The 15632-nt window shown below is 46.3% G+C and overlaps 1 protein-coding gene across 3 annotated transcripts in view; it reads left to right on the top strand.

The window, feature by feature from the left end:
- Window positions 1-14944, top strand: part of GALNT11 (polypeptide N-acetylgalactosaminyltransferase 11) — a 53254-nt gene extending 38310 nt beyond the window's left edge. For all 3 annotated transcript variants that reach the window (XM_065829919.2, XM_065829918.2, XM_071805330.1), the window contains exons 10-12: window positions 2529-2633; window positions 11232-11369; window positions 14188-14944. In XM_065829919.2, the coding sequence (XP_065685991.1) occupies window positions 2529-2633; window positions 11232-11369; window positions 14188-14319 (375 nt within the window). In that variant the 3' untranslated portion in view covers window positions 14320-14944. The remainder of the gene's footprint in view (window positions 1-2528; window positions 2634-11231; window positions 11370-14187) is intronic.
- Window positions 14945-15632: the final 688 nt, after the last annotated feature.

The raw sequence follows: 15632 nt of genomic DNA, 5'->3' as shown, positions 1-15632 counted from the left end.
ATTCCTTTCTAGCTCAATAACTGGAGTAGGGCCGTAGCGCAGGCTGCAGTAGCTGTTGGCAGATGCTGGTCCTGCAGGTAGATTCAGGCTGGAGGACCTGAGTTCATGCAGAACCCGTTGACATCATTAGATTATTTTGCTTGGAAGCAGCTATCTGGGAATCCACAATTTGTGCAATATTTTTATAGTTATATCCTGGCCAAGCTATGAAGTTATTTATCATGTAGTTTCCCTGAATGAAACAGATAGAATAGGCCAATTCCTTAGTTGTTAAATGCTGTTATTCCCCTAGTAAGACTTTTATTTTTTTTCCCATTATATTTAATAGCTTTCTGCTTTCATTCAGACAGAAGTTTAACTAAAGAATTGCTGATGTGGGGGAAGCTACTGAGGGATCTGAATCCCTCAACAACGCTTCAGGGGAAATCTTCCCAGCAAGAATTTCTCATGGTTTAATTTGGAGAAAGACTCGGTGCAACCTTTAACAAGGGGGAGACAAGACACAGAAAAATGCAGTTCCTTGGCTTGGTTCTCTGGGGTTCAAGAATTATACCCAGTATTGTGTGAGAGAGTTCACTTTGGCTCTGGTGATTATATAAACTATTTCCAGATGCCTACAAGGAACAAAACGATCAGCCAATGTCACCACTGCGTGCCAGACTCTTTAGAATTTGGGATGAACCACTCCAAATCCCAGCTTATTCTGAAAAACTAATTGGACCAGAGATAAGTACTGGTTTGACAGCTGGGGGGAACTGTAATGATCACAAATTGTGACAGTTCTTGACTGTGTTATCAAATGCTGAGCATCGTGGCCAATAAAAACAAGGACAAAAGTCCTATAAAACTCATGGAGCTGTACGGTTTGAAAGCTTCTGTTGAGTGAGGGATGATGGAAATGAGATCTCTCCTAGGAGTCTCTGGGGTGTGAGGAAATGTTACTTAGAAGGTTTTATGTAATTGGTTTCAGTTGTGTGTAGGGAACAGGAGAAATCTGGTGTACTTGCGGCTGCCGATGTGCCTTGGGACAGCCATTGCCAGAAATGGTGGTTAGCGAAGAATATTATTTGGTATTTGTGCGCTCTAATTTTTGCTATGATGTGATGGAACAGTTCTTTCTTTTTATTACTAGAAGTGTTTTTTTGTTTCTAAAACCCTGTAGAATCAATACAAATGCAGAGACAGCTATGTGTGTCTTCCTAGTAAAACGCAGCTAGCTGATGAATCAGCCTGGCCTCGAGTTCAGGGCAGCAAATTCTTTTTTCCTCTACATTTACCTCCAGATTGGAAATAATTATTTTTAATGTGGATGCCAGATCTGGGGCCCTGTCACCTCCCACACATGCTCGCACCCAGTCACTGTCAAATGCACTCAGTAGAGGGCAGCTCTACTGCAGAAGTGGCAGAATTGTGACTGTTGCTCAAATATTAATAATCGCCTTTCTCCTTTGCACCGTTGGCTGCGTGCAGTGCAGTTGGTGATGTGCAGGCAGTGATTGCTGCTGGAATCGCCTGATCCCCACCACAATGGGGGAAGCAAAATAATCAGGCTGAAAAGAAGTCTTCTGCTGACCACCAGTTAGTTTAGGGCACGGGTATAACTTAAAACCAGAATAGAGGTGGTGTGTCTCGCTGAGTAACTCTACGGGGTTACAAACATCAGCGTCTTAATGATTCTTCACTGCTGGAACAGGACAACCTAATCCTCAGGCTCTGCAGGAAATCTCTTGGGTAACTTTTAGAGTCAAACCAGGAGAGACTGCTGACTTGCTGGGAACCTCCTCATTCACTTTGGTGGTATGTACTTACAGTTCTGTACCCCAGGACAGGCTCCTGACCTGAATCTAGTGCCCTGATACAACATTACTCCAAATCAGACTAGGCGCTGCATTTGAACTGGAATGGGCATTTGGGCACCTGTAAAATTTTCCCTTCTTCCCTGATCTGTCGTTAAAATAACTTATCAGGTAACTATGGCTTTTTGGTTACTTGAACACTCTTAAAAATCAATCTGCAAACAACATAAGTCCCTGAAGTTGCGTGTATTTGTGTAATTCCTTCTCCTTTTTCAAAGAGGCAGTCCTGCTTCATGAAGAGAGGTTGTGGGATGACACTTATGTTTAAGCTAAACTGTAGTAAAATGTAGTTTCTATGGTATAGTTGATATTCCTGAGGTAGTGACTACATGGGACCTGAGACTTTCAAGGAGAGTAAAGAGTAGAAAGAAACTTGGAGTATGGCCAGTATGTGCTGAGCCATGTTGTGTGTCCTGCACTTGTACCACAAAGAGGGAAATCTTGGTGTAATTAGAAAGCAAAATGGAACTATTTAATGCTGGTTTTCCTCCAAATTATCTGAAAAACAAAATGGTATTTTGAAAGGGAAGGACTTTTCTATATGTATTGTGGATTGTTTGCTTTTCTCTGTGAGCACACCAAGACCTAGGGCTTGCAAGCATTACCATATGTTGCCTTTGGTGTATGATGTTGGTTGCTCACTCTGTCCATCAAACTGTTTTCCTCTCACAGTTGTATCACCTTCAAACCAACAAATGCCTGGTCGCTCAGGGGCACCCCAGTCAGAAAGGAGGCCTGGTAGTGGTTCGGGAATGCGACTACAATGATCAAAACCAGGTATGATCTTCCTAATTGTACTGAATAGTGATTCACTTCTTACAAATTGCTAATATATTTTCCTGCTGGTGAAGTGCCCTAGGATAACATCTCATCAGCAAGCGGGCTGAATTATTGAAACGGCAAGGCTGGCCGAGGAAACTGTGGAGCTTACTGCTCTGTACCTGCTAACACTGAGTGTTGGACAGTATAATCTGTCTTTACGGCATGAATCTCAGTGTGTGACTGAAGATTATCTGTAAAAGGCTCCTGACAGCTTCATAATCCACTGATTGACACTTCAGAATTCGTAGAAGTGCTTTCAGTCAGTTCCTCACACCGGGCAGCCTTTTCCTGGCCTGCTGTTCTTTGCGTGCTCTACAACTGCTCCTCTGCTGCAGGAGTGGCTGTAGGGTTGGGGTGAATGAATGATTTGTTGGTATCTTTAAACAGAAGGAGCTATAAGGAATTTAGAAAATTCTTTGGCTACAGGTGAGGATTAATTTGGGATGGATGTGAAAATCGAACGAGGATTTTCATATTACTACATGGAGCCTTTGCTATTCCACTTCTGTTCTTTCAGGCAACAGCAATTCAGGACTTGGATAAACAATCTCCAGGGTAGAGAGATCTTCACCTAATGCCATAAAGACTTTCACCTAGCTAAGAGCTACATTGAGAACATGATTTAGGAGCCCATGGGACCCAAGTCTAAAAACTAGATCACATCTGAAGAGAAAACTAATCATTGATTGCAGTTCTTCTGGTTGGAAAATGATCTTTTGTGTAATCTTTTCACTGGAAAATGGCTTTCTGTGTAATATAGACAGTTGATGCACACGAGAGCCAACCTTGACAAGTGGGTGTGTGGGGAAACCAGACTCACTGAAGTCAGATTGGCCTTACAAGCAAGTTCGTGTCTTTAGTTTATGCTTGCTTTGTTTTCTCTACCCTTCAGGGCTGCTAAGACATTTCAAATTCTCACTTAAGTGCTTCATTTAAAAGAAATAACAGATGTTGTGTAACTTGCAGTTGTATCGCCGTTGTGGATAATACTTTTAATTGAAATTGATTTAGGTGATCGTCATTAAGTAAAATTACTCAAGCACTCAGTTATCCTGATTTTTAGGACTCGACATGACTGACTTTCCATTCATCTTATTGCTATAGAAAGAAAAAACAATAAGGGAAATGGTTCTCACAAAGATGATGCATCTAGAAAATATTTAAAATATTTAAGTTATATTGAAAACTAGGATGTTTCATTAACTGTAACAGAAATACACAGTCTGGGATAACATTGGGAATTCAATACAGATTTAGAAATAAGTGATGAAAATTTTGTAGTTAAAAACAGTGTAAGTGGAAGAGGTGACAGGATCTTATAGAATGAAGGTCAGTGCAGAGAGGTCTGAAGTAACAGAAGAAGCAGAAAAACTGGATTGTGAATTTTGCAAACAGAAAACTAACACGGAATGAGAAATATTGTAGTTGAAGAGTGGTTGTGTGAAGGAACCCCCAAGATTGCCAAAGTGAACACTCTCCCGCAGTTCAGCAGCGTGTCTGATTTCTGGAAACAAAACCGAGAATGCACAAGGTAACTCACACCACAAAAACTGCAGCATTGAAGTAGGGTAGAAAATCTTTAAGCACATGGAAAGACCATTGTGAAAGGCTGGAGATGTCTAAAAAGTAGAAGGAAAAAACTGTGGTGTGCATTCTAGCCAAAATCCATCATGTCAGTGTTAATCAGATGGCGATTCGGGGATAAGGATGCTGAAGCGGGCTTTGGGCTAGATACTGCCCTAAAGGAGGAGGACCAGGAGCAGTTACTGACAAAGTGGGAAGAGAAGCATGAAAGAACACTAAAAAGAAAGGTTTTGGAGTGAAGCCCAATGGCCAAGATAGGACTAACTCGTGGGAGTGCTTGTGATCTAACAGCTAAAAGAAGATTGGGTTTGTCATGTAGCTTCTGTGTGCTTGCCTTCTTCCTGACCTAAATCCTTAAAGCCCGGTTTCTTTGCTAAAAAATCTCTTAAAGTCCACGGAATTATGTGGATTTTTCTCTACTGTTTGTTTTCAAATACACTAGGATGACTCTTCAGCTTTATTTTCTGTGCTGTTGTAACCTCTCCTCAGTGTATTTACTTCATTCCAATATTTTAACCTTTATCTTACTTAGCAATATATTAAGCTTTAAAATGTGAGTGTTGCCAGTTCAGCTGGGGATGGTGCTAAGGTGTCTAAGCATGTGTATATGTGACTTGGGACTTTAAAAGATTGCTGATTTGGGCATGCAATTTCAGAAAAGCTCTGTTAACGCCATTGTAGCACTTTTATAAATATAAGAATACATACTTTGTAAACTGTTCCAGAATCAGTCTAGAAGGATGCGCTCACTTGTGCAGTTCTTCTCTAAGATCTTTCTCCCTAAACAATTCTTCGGTCCCTCTGACAATTGTCATGAAACGTCAGCAACACGCTGAGCTGTGAAACAGAAAGCATGTGTCTGCTTTTGAGCAACCTTCAGGAGGACATTGGGTTTTCACGGTAGTAATAGCTTAAAATAATTATTATAGATCACCGAACTTTGCTGTTCCTAATTGTTTCTGTTGGTATCCATGTCATCGGTGTCCGTAATAACGGGAGCTGAAGTCTATGCAAACAGCTGTGATGATGCGAATCGCCAGGCACATCTCCTCCTCAGTGCTGAGGCAGCTTTTTTGTGCTCTTTAGCTGAATTTTTGTCTTTTAAAAACTGTCTGACAGAATAACACAGTAGCGCCAATCTAAGCAACAGATTGTAACTGATGAAAGCACCGGGATGCTGCTCCTGCCGGCACGCTTCACGGCAGGGATTTTCTTTCACAAAAAGGGCTGTTTCGGTAGTAGTTACTGTCTTGTATTTACTGAAAACTTTCAATGCATTTCTCTAGTGCTAATGCAATTTGCAGAACGAATAACTGTGTATCTACAGAGCTGTGCCAGCTGGCCAGCGCTGCCTCTTGCACTCAGCTGTGCGCCAACAGCCAAGGGGTAGGCGGCTGCTTCCTGCTTTATTTCATACCACTTCGAAATATTTATTCCTGAGGAACAGTGAGCTTCCCTTTTCTACCTACCATAGATCATTTGTTTTATTGTTTTTCCTTAGCGTGAAGATACATGGTTTAATACAGTCATCTGTGTTGAAAGTGAACTCAATCTTCTAGAGAGAACTCCATTTTTCAAAATTAAATGGTTGTGTAGGCCATCCTCCTAGGTGATGAGGGACTATTGAAGCCCTTTCCTCACTTGAATTGCTTCCGAAGTATTTAATTTACATGAATTAATCTCACTGTAGGAATAACTTCATCTTTCACCAAAAAGAAGTTCAGTAACACAGTCCTATACCTTTTTATTACAGTAAAAAGCAATCCCAGAAGTGGAGTCACTGGGATATAGGGGTTTATGGAGGCAGTGAAGAGCACACCACCTTTGCCAACAGTGGAAGCCTGAAAGCAGTTAGGAAATCCAACTATTAGTAAAATGAGAGAGCAAAAAAGCTCCACTATCCAGTCTTTCTGCTGCTGTCCTGGCAAGGAGTTAAACTGGAGTTGTCAGTGAAACTGCTAATTCAGCTGTATATGAGGAAAAGCTGTTTCTAACCACCCACCTGTGTGTAAATGAGATTAATCTTAGCAGTCAGCTGGGTGATTTGTTTGTGTTATATGGGGGTGAGGTAAAGCCCTGAAGTTGCTAGAAGCCTAGGAAGCCTCAATCTTACATCTGTAAATAGTCCGAACTACCTTTTGAGGGGACTAAATTAAAAATCTAGTTATTTGTAAGCTGCACCTCTGTAAGAAAAGGCTTATACTTTGGATCTCCTTCCATTAACTTTGTCCACGAGACCTACCCTAGCCTGTGCTGTGTGTCCGTCTGTCAGTGACCAGAAAGATGCTCAGAAAACGCTTACCCCAGAAATGGGGTCCCATTTCCACTTTGGGAAAGTTGAACCAGCTGCTGTGTCCGGGTGCCTGAGCACAGGCAGGACCTGTGCCCCTGCAGCCAGAGGAGAGGACATTGATTGATTTATCAGTTGTCCTGGCTAACTGGGGACGTCCCAGCTGACTGGAAGTTGGTGAATGTGATGCCCATCTCAAAGAAGGGTTGGAAGGAAGGAAGGAATTCCAGGCCTGTCAGTCTGACCTCGGTGCCAGGGAATGTCATGGAGCAGATCATCCTGAGTGCCATCACACAGCACATACAAGACAAACAAGTGATCAGGCCCAGTCAGGGCGGCCAGCAGGACCAGGGCAGTGACCATCACCTTGTACTCAGCACTGGTGGGGCCAAACCTCAAATCCTGGGGTCAGTTTTTGGCCCCTCATGACAAGAAAGACCTTGAGATGATGGAAGGGGAGACCTTGCTCTCTGCAACTGCCTGAAAGGAGCTTGGAGCATGGAGGAGGTTGGTCTCTTCTCCCAAGTAACAAGTGATAGAACAAGAGAAAATGGCCTCAAGTTGTGCCAGGGAAGGGTCTGATTGGATATTAGGAAAAATTTCTTCCTGGAAGGGGTTGTAAAGCACTGAAACAGGGAACTGGTGGAGTCACCATCCCTGGAGGGGTTTAAAAGACACATAGATGAGGTTCTTAGGGCCATGGTTTAGTGCTAGATTTAAGTTATGGTTGGACATGGTGATCTTAAGGGTCTCTCCCAACCAAAATGATTCTGTGACTCGAATGGGTGGGAGACTTGGGCAGGCACCGGAGCACCACCAAACCAGAAATGCTCTGCCCTAGGGAAGGTCTCTGGGTGCTCCAGGGACTTCTAGGACCTCAGAAGGGTTGGCTGGCAGCTGGATGGGTCACTGCACTCCAATGAAAATAGTGATTTTCCTTAGACCTGTGGGGCAGATCAGTCATTAGCCTGTGTCTGTGGGGACAGCACTTAAAGGTGCTGCTCTCCTCTCTGCTGGGAATTGGGCAAGATTCCATTTTTTTAAACCGAAATCTGACAGCGATGCTCTCCCAGGTGTTAGGAAGTAGGTGCAGGATGAAAATATCTGCACCTCATCTCTTACTTTTTTTTTTTTCTTTAAATAGATGTTTTAAATTATGTTTTTTGTAGAAAATACGTAGGATAAAACAAGAGCGCACTCAGAACTGAGTGTTATATCCTAGACATGCACCTTATTGGTTATAGACTTTTGATACTGTGCATGAGCCTGGACACAAGCCAGTCATGGACAAATTGAAAATGAGAGCCGTTTATTCTCCTTGTATTCTCCTTGTAATCAGCGGTGCTCCTGCCAGGAGAGGTTTCCTTCCCATACTGGGCTGTTGCTCCTGACTGCCTGTAGCACCCAGAGCTAAACATCATCCTCCCCTTCTTCAGCAGCACAGTAGTTAATAAGTGTTGGAGTATGCAAAGGTTTGAACTTATATAACAAAAATCCCAACCCATGGGGTGGCTTTGCTTTCCCCGTGCTTCAATCTGGTAATAATCTGCAAGTTCATACTGATACTCTAATCTGAATTGGGAACCATAATGTGCCCCAAATTCACATTTTTTTTTCCTTTGTTTGCTACACCGAACACATAATTAGTTTGAAATTAATTTTGGCTGTCTGGTATAAATCTTTCTGGAGAAGTATCACACTGGATTTAACCACTGTTGTGTGTTCCTTGCTGTTACTCAGCTTCTGATTAAAGATCTGCTCCCTGTGTCCTTGCAGTGTGCTCTCTCAGTTCTTACCAGTTTCATCTGTTGTTTGGATTTGGCTCTATCATTATTCTTCTTTTAACAATAACACTCTTCTGGCAAGTCCTGCTATTTCTCCATTCTCTCCTCCTCTTCAATCTTGCCATGCTTTCTTTCTCATTACAAGGTTTAAACAGAAAAAGTATGTTAAAAGGCACAGGACGCCTGAGATGTGGGCAAGTTTTAATGTAATACCTGCCTTTCCTCCAGTGAGTCCTTCACTGTGTTATAGTGGTCACTGTGATAAGGAATGAGCTGGGTGCTTTACAGTCGTGCCGTCCACCTGAGCCAGCGTCCTGGGTCACAGCTCCTTCCAGAAGGCTGGGTTTAGTTTCATCAGGAGAAAACAAATCAGAATTAGATTAGAATTATCACCTACTTTCTCCTCCTTTTCCCTATCCCTTTCTAACGTAGGTTATTTTGAGGTGCACACACCCAAGTTCATCCATTTCTTTGCTTTCTGGGCCATGGATCAAAGTCTCCCATTGTTCATGAGAGCTCCAGGTCATCTGCCAAACTGATGTTGGCCCAGGACATTGAGGGAGGACGGCAGGACCAGCAGCTCCTGCAGCATGACCAGACTGATGGTCCAGCTCCCCTGACCAACCTCAGACACAAGATCACAGAACAGTTTGGGTAGAAGGGGCCTCCAAAGCTCATTTAGTCCAACCCCTGCCATGAACAGGGACATCTTCACGCAGATCAGGTTGCCGTGCTCCAGAGCAAGGGCTGGGCAGCCAGTGAGAGCCCACAGGGGCTGGGCAGGAACTGCAGCAACTGAAGGTGCTTAACATTGTTTTATGCCAACAACAAAAATACCTGCTTGTGGGAGGGGATAAACTGACAGCTTGAGCATGTTCTTACTTCTTGTTAGAGGTGGTGATGGTTTTCAGTGTGATAACAGAGGTTAGCCAGAGAGACCTGGACAGGCTGGATGGAATGAAATATAACAAGGGCAAGTGTAGAGTCTTGAATCTGGGCAGGAACAACCCCAGATTCCAGTATAAGTTGGGGAATGACCTATTAGAGAGCAGTGTAGGGGAAAGGGACCTGGGGGTCCTGGGGACAGCAGGGTGACCATGAGCCAGCATTGGGCCCTTGTGGCCAGGAAGGCCAATGGTACCTGGGGTGGATTAGAAGGGGGGTGGTCAGTAGGTCAGAGAGGTTCTCCTGCCCCTCTACTCTGCCCTGGTGAGACCACACCTGGAATATTGTGTCCAGTTGTGGCCCCTCAGTTCCAGAAGGACAGGGAACTGCTGGAGAGAGTCCAGCGCAGGGCAACAAAGATGATGAAGGGAGTGGAGCATCTCCCGTGTGAGGAAAGGCTGAGGGAGCTGGGGCTCTGGAGCTTGGAGAAGAGGAGGCTGAGGGGTGACCTCATTAATGTTTATAAATATGTAAAGGGTGAGTGTCAGGAGGATGGAGCCAGGCTCTTCTCAGTGACAACCAATAATAGGACAAGGGGTAATGGGTACAAACTGGAACACAAGAGGTTCCATTTAAATATGAGAAGAAACTTCTTCATGGTAAGGGTGCCAGAGCCTGGCCCAGGCTGCCCAGGGAGGTTGTGGAGTCTCCTTCTCTGCAGACATTCAAACCCACCTGGACACCTTCCTGTGGAACCTCAGCTGGGTGTTCCTGCTCCGGCGGGGGGATTGCACTGGATGAGCTTTCCAGGTCCCTTCCAATCCCTGACATTCTGTGATTCTGTTTCTCTGACCTGTAAGTTCACATAAATTTAGGAACTCAAATGCAGTTGAAGCTGTGGCTGTCGACCAAAGCGTTCTCGCTTCAGACAGATGGGCCCCAGGGAGGGTCTGAGTTCAGTTCCCACCACCCTGTGAGCTGCAGGATATTGTGGAGGTTCTTGCAGTTCAGATCAACACATTTTCATGTTGGCTCAGCCAAAATGAAGTGGGTGGGGCGTGTGAGGGCTGGTGTCCCTCTGAGCATGGCACAGCCTGCAAAACGGGTTTAGTTGGGGAGCAGAGAAGGACAAAACCCTGTCAGTTACGGAGCATGTAGTTTTAGAATGGGAACGGTGAAGCAGTGATTTCTCTTGCTGCCTGGAGAGGGGTATGGGAAGTTTTGATAGCACCTGGATGTCAGTGCTCATCTTCTAATTGACTGAAGATCTGTGAGCACCAGGCCACCAGCTGCAAGGAGCAGGGCCCTGGGAGCAGTGTGGGGACCGATGTAGGGTGCTTGGCACCAGAATTTGCACAGCTGATGTTGGTTTCTCATCATTCAGCATCTACAAGCTGACCCCAGGGTACAAGGTTAAATAAATTCCTCATGTGGTTATGGACAAATGCAGCAGTTTCAAAGCAGACTGGAGATCCCTTTTGGCCCCGTGTGCCTGCCCAGCTGCTCCCCGACAGCTCTTGGGCCATCTGCTGTCACCCAGTGTTCTCTGACCCCATGTGAGCTCTGCATGATGCTGAGGCAATCCGCCAGCCACTGCTCCACCCCTGTAGGATCATCCATGGGTAAGGGGATTTACTGCCTGGTTTAATGACTGTGCTCGCAGAGCAGCTGGTCACCTGCTCAGAGGTCCACCTGTCACCTTCTCTTGTCTACACGCCTGGACAGGAGGAACATTGCAGGGCTGCTTAGTTTTGAAAATGCTAGTGCAGAGCAGGATCACAAGTGGTCCTTGTAGTGACTTTGCATGGACTAACAATATGTGATGTTGGGCAGGTGACAGAGCCCTACAGCGGAGTTACAGGTGCTGCAAAAAAGGCAGCAAAGCAGCAGAAAGTGTTGCACGATGGAGCTCTGACATCCAGGTGCTACAACTCTTCTATCACTGCACAAAAGATACAAGGCACCTGCCCCAAAACATTGGAATAAAGGTCTTTCTATCTCCTCTTTCAGGTCTGGATTTACAATGAAGATCACGAGCTGATTTTAAATAATCTCCTTTGCTTGGACGTTTCGGAAACTCGCTCATCCGATCCACCTCGTCTCATGAAATGCCACGGGTCCGGCGGCTCGCAGCAGTGGACCTTTGGGGTAAGTGGAGTGCTTGACATAGAGCATGTTGCTTGGAATCGATGTCTCGTTAAGTGATAATAGCACTAACTGGATATCAGGCTTGAGTGTAATTATGACCAAATCTCGAATGTCCCAAGCTGGTTGTGCTGAACTGGGCCCAGCCCACAGTCTGAGCAGCCTCTACAAATGTCACGCAGCTTTGGTGGCTGCATTTCAGCCTCAGCAAGACTTTCCCCGAGCTCTGGGACATGCAGTTGTTTTCCTTTGCCAGACAGGCAGGTTTCTGCAGCTCCATTTAGCCCTTTTTCTGCTTTTACAGCCACCTCCAGCACTGTGGCTCACAGGGACATGCCAGAGAGAACAAAATCCCTCCCACAGCTCTTTGTTGTGTTGTGTTTGTGGGACTGGCAGGCAGGAGCAGTCCGTGGAGTAATTTCTGTCTAGTGCTTGAAGAAGCACAGAGTTGAGGACTGAGAGAGGGTTTTTTGCAGTTGCTTCTGCCTTATAGTGGCATCTTGTTAGTTTAATCATTTAGAGCCTGAAATGGCTGATTTCACAAAACTGAGTAAGTGTACCCAGGTGGCCAAGAAGGCCAACAGCATCCTGGCTTGTACCAGGAATAGCGTGGCCAGCAGGCCCAGGGCAGTGACCGTCCCCTGTGCTGGGCACTGTGGAGGCCAAACCTCAAATCCTGCGGTCAGTTTTGGGACCCTCACGCCAAGAAAGCCCTTGAGGTGCTGGAGCGAGTTGAGAGAAGTGAACGGAGCTGGGGAAGGGGCTGGAGCACAAGTGTGATGGGAGCGGCTGAGGGACCTGGGGGGTTCAGCTGGAGAACAGGAGCTGAGGGGAGACCTTCTGATCTCTGAACTGCCTGAAAGGAGCTTGGAGCATGGAGGGGGTTGGTCTCTTCTCCCAAGGAACAAGTGATAGGATGAGAGGGAACGGCCTCAAGTTGTGCCAGGGGAGGTTCAGTTTGGATATTAGGAAAAATGTCTTCATGGCAAGGGTTGTCAGGCACTGGAACAGGCTGCCCAGGGCAGTGGTGGAGTCACCATCCCTGGAGGGGTTTAAAAGACATGTAGATGAGGTTCTTAGGGATGTGATTTAGTGGTGGACTTAGCAGTGCTAGATTAACTGTTGGACTCAATGATCTTAAAGGTTTTTTCCAGCCAATATGATTCTGTGATTCTGTGAAATTTGGCTCCTTAGTATGAACTCAGGGTTGCCCCCTCACATTCCCCACACATGGCAGTGAGTCTGTAGTACAGACACCGTAAGGAAGAGGAGGGCACTGCCACACCTGCCTGCTTCACTTCAGGCCTCTGCATGAAGTCTCGGGTTCATACCCTGCTGTTTGTTGGCAGCAAGAGATCCTCGGCGCAGTGAAATGGAGGTTGTTGCAGTCCGAGTTGGTTTGGGGATGCAGAGGTAGATACGGCTTGAGCCCAGGGCTGTGTGTGTCTGACACTCATGGAGATGCCTCACAGCTCTGCCATGGCCTGTGCCAGCGGTGCCACAGCCACGGCTGCCAATGGCAGTGGGAGCAGGGAGCTGAAAAATTTTGCTACTGGTAAGAGATTATTGAGATTGTTCAGTTTGAGTTAGGAGACAAAGATTTCACAAGACTGAGAGAAGGACCACAAGCCACGAAGATGCTGAAGGGAGTGGAGCATCTCCCGTGTGAGGAAAGGCTGAGGGAGCTGGGGCTCTGGAGCTGGAGAAGAGGAGACTGAGGGGTGACCTCATTAATGTTTACAGATATATAAAGGGTGAGTGTCAGGAGGATGGAGCCAGGCTCTTCTTGGTGACAACCAGTGATAGGACAAGGGGCAATGGGTACAAACTGGAACACAGGAGGTTCCACTTAAATTTGAGAAGAAACTTCTTCATGGTGAGGGTGGCAGAGCCTGGCCCAGGCTGCCCAGGGAGGTTGTGGAGTCTCCTTCTCTGCAGACATTCAAACCCGCCTGGACACCTTCCTGTGGAACCTCAGCTGGGTGTTCCTGCTCCGGCGGGGGGATTGCACTGGATGAGCTTTCGAGGTCCCTTCCAGTCCCTGACATTCTGGGATTCTGCGACCCTTGGAATTTGACACGCACAAGTGTGAGGTGATGCCTGTGGTGGTGATGGAGAACCTGGACCTCGCTGTGTGGAACGCGGGTTGGAGCTGGCCCTGGGCACTGGGTGGGAGCTGCGTCTGTAAGTGTCACACTGGTGCTCATTATTCATCAACAACAAAAGAAACTGAATCTAATATTGGAATTGATTAGGAAAAGAGTAAGAACCAAAGCAGAAAATGTCACTACACCCTTGTGGTTTCCATGTGCTGATCACCTCCTCTCAGAGAGGCTAAACTAGGGCCGGAGAAGGTTCAGAGGTGGAGGGGAGGGCAAATTGAAGGTGTGGAGCGCCTTTCACATGAGGAACGTGTGAGCGGGCTGGGACTCTTTAGGTAAGCAGAGACTTGCAGGGGTGAGGGAAAGTTTGGTGTGTGAGTCACTGGTACAGAGAAAGGCCGACTGTGCACTGGGTTACAGCACGAGTCCTGAGCGGGGGAATGTTCTGGAGGAGACTTGTGTGTTTGTGCCTTGTCTTCCTGCATCGCTGGATCTCTTCTCACACCTGCCTGGGTCTGGCCGTGCGGGACAGCCCTGTCACACCGTGTGGCAGCTGCGGGCAGTGGCATCGCCGAGGCTGGGCCAGATACAGAGCAGGGTTGTGCTGCCGGTACCTCCCGGTGAGAGGCGCTTACACATGGCTTTCACCTTCACTCGCACCACGGAGGAGAGCAGGAGTTGTAATAAACAAACTCCACCTGTCTTTCTGTCTTCTCCAGAAAAACAACCGCCTGTACCAGGTCTCGGTGGGACAGTGCATGAAGGTGGCAGATCCACTGAGCCACAAAGGGTATGTGACCATGGCCATCTGCGACGGGTCCCTTCCGCAGCAGTGGCACTTTGAGAGCTGAGACAGCGCGGGCGCGGCTGAGAAGGTGCTAAACCGAGACCCGATTCCCCTTCGGCCGCCGTTTCCAGCTCTTCTGGAGGGCTCTGCTGCCCCAGCCCTCGCCAGGACCCTCCAGAAGGAACAAGAAGGTCCAGGGGGTCTCTGTCCCTGCTCCACTCCAGCGGCCCCACTGCAGGACAGCGTCTGGAAGTGCAATTTATCAGCGGTTCCTTGGGTTCTCCTGGATTATTGAACTGGTTTTAAGTAAGAGAAATTATTAGAGCGACGTAATTTAAATTGTGAGAGTTTAGCTTTGTGGATCCTTTAAATGACAATGACAGCAAGGCGTCCTCTTCAAGTATTCCATTGGCAGTATCTCATTGATTTATGTTTTAGTATGGTTTTACTGGCCAAATGATCTTACTTTTTCTGGAAAATATTTTTATTCCCTTTTATCTTCTGAAAATTGTCATTTGTAATATTTAAATTTAGTTCTTTTAATTCACAATTTTAGGACATCTCATGTAGCTTAAATTCTTAGCTGTCATTTGTCGCTTGGTATTTAAAACAAAGTAACTATTACAAAGTCTATTTTGATGACTCATGACAGTAGCTGCATTAAAAATAAAGTATCATTTTTTTATTAATCATCTCTACGGCCTTGCTCTTTGTAACCATTGCACCAGAAAGCACCAACTAAGATAAGGATAATTTGGTCTTGTTTTCACTTTATTTTCTTCGCAGCCGGCTCTTTCTCGTTTCTTGGAATGTTTGACAGGTAATTTCTTTATGTTTCTCTTTCCCTTCCCAAGTTCATTTATTTCACTATTTACCTTTCTTTGCCTTCCTCCCTCAGCCCTGGATGCTTCTTCAGTGCGCAGAAGCTGCTTTCACCCTGTGTATTTGTTCTCAGCCGCGTTGGCCTTGTTGATCACCCTGCAGGGACCCGCGTTCTCCGGGCTCATCCTTCAGCCACCAGCACAGCACAAACTCTCCGGCCTCCAGTTATTGACATTTCGGGCAGCGTGAGGCAGTAATGATAGTGTTGGAGTCATTGCAGACGTTGTCTTCCTGCAGACGGAGCGTTCGCTTGTGACAGATGGTCAGAAAGAAGCAAATGAGCAGCTCCTCGCCTCCAGTCGTGGGCAGGGAGGAACCAGGTGAGCAGGGCTTATTGTAAACCACAGCGCCGGCCTAACGTGGAAATTCTTCCAGGTAAAGCATTACAATGGGAGTCTTTAAATTTCACACCACCAAAGGTCTTCAAACCCAACCTCAGCCCCTTTCAGCAGTGGCACATCCGCTGGGGCTGGTGCCGTGTGCCCCGAGGGGCAC

Source organism: Patagioenas fasciata, chromosome 2 (genome assembly GCF_037038585.1).
Source record: "Patagioenas fasciata isolate bPatFas1 chromosome 2, bPatFas1.hap1, whole genome shotgun sequence".
Taxonomy (NCBI): domain Eukaryota; kingdom Metazoa; phylum Chordata; class Aves; order Columbiformes; family Columbidae; genus Patagioenas; species Patagioenas fasciata.
Note: the sequence above shows the minus strand (reverse complement) of the source record. Positions and strands in the feature narration are given on the sequence as shown.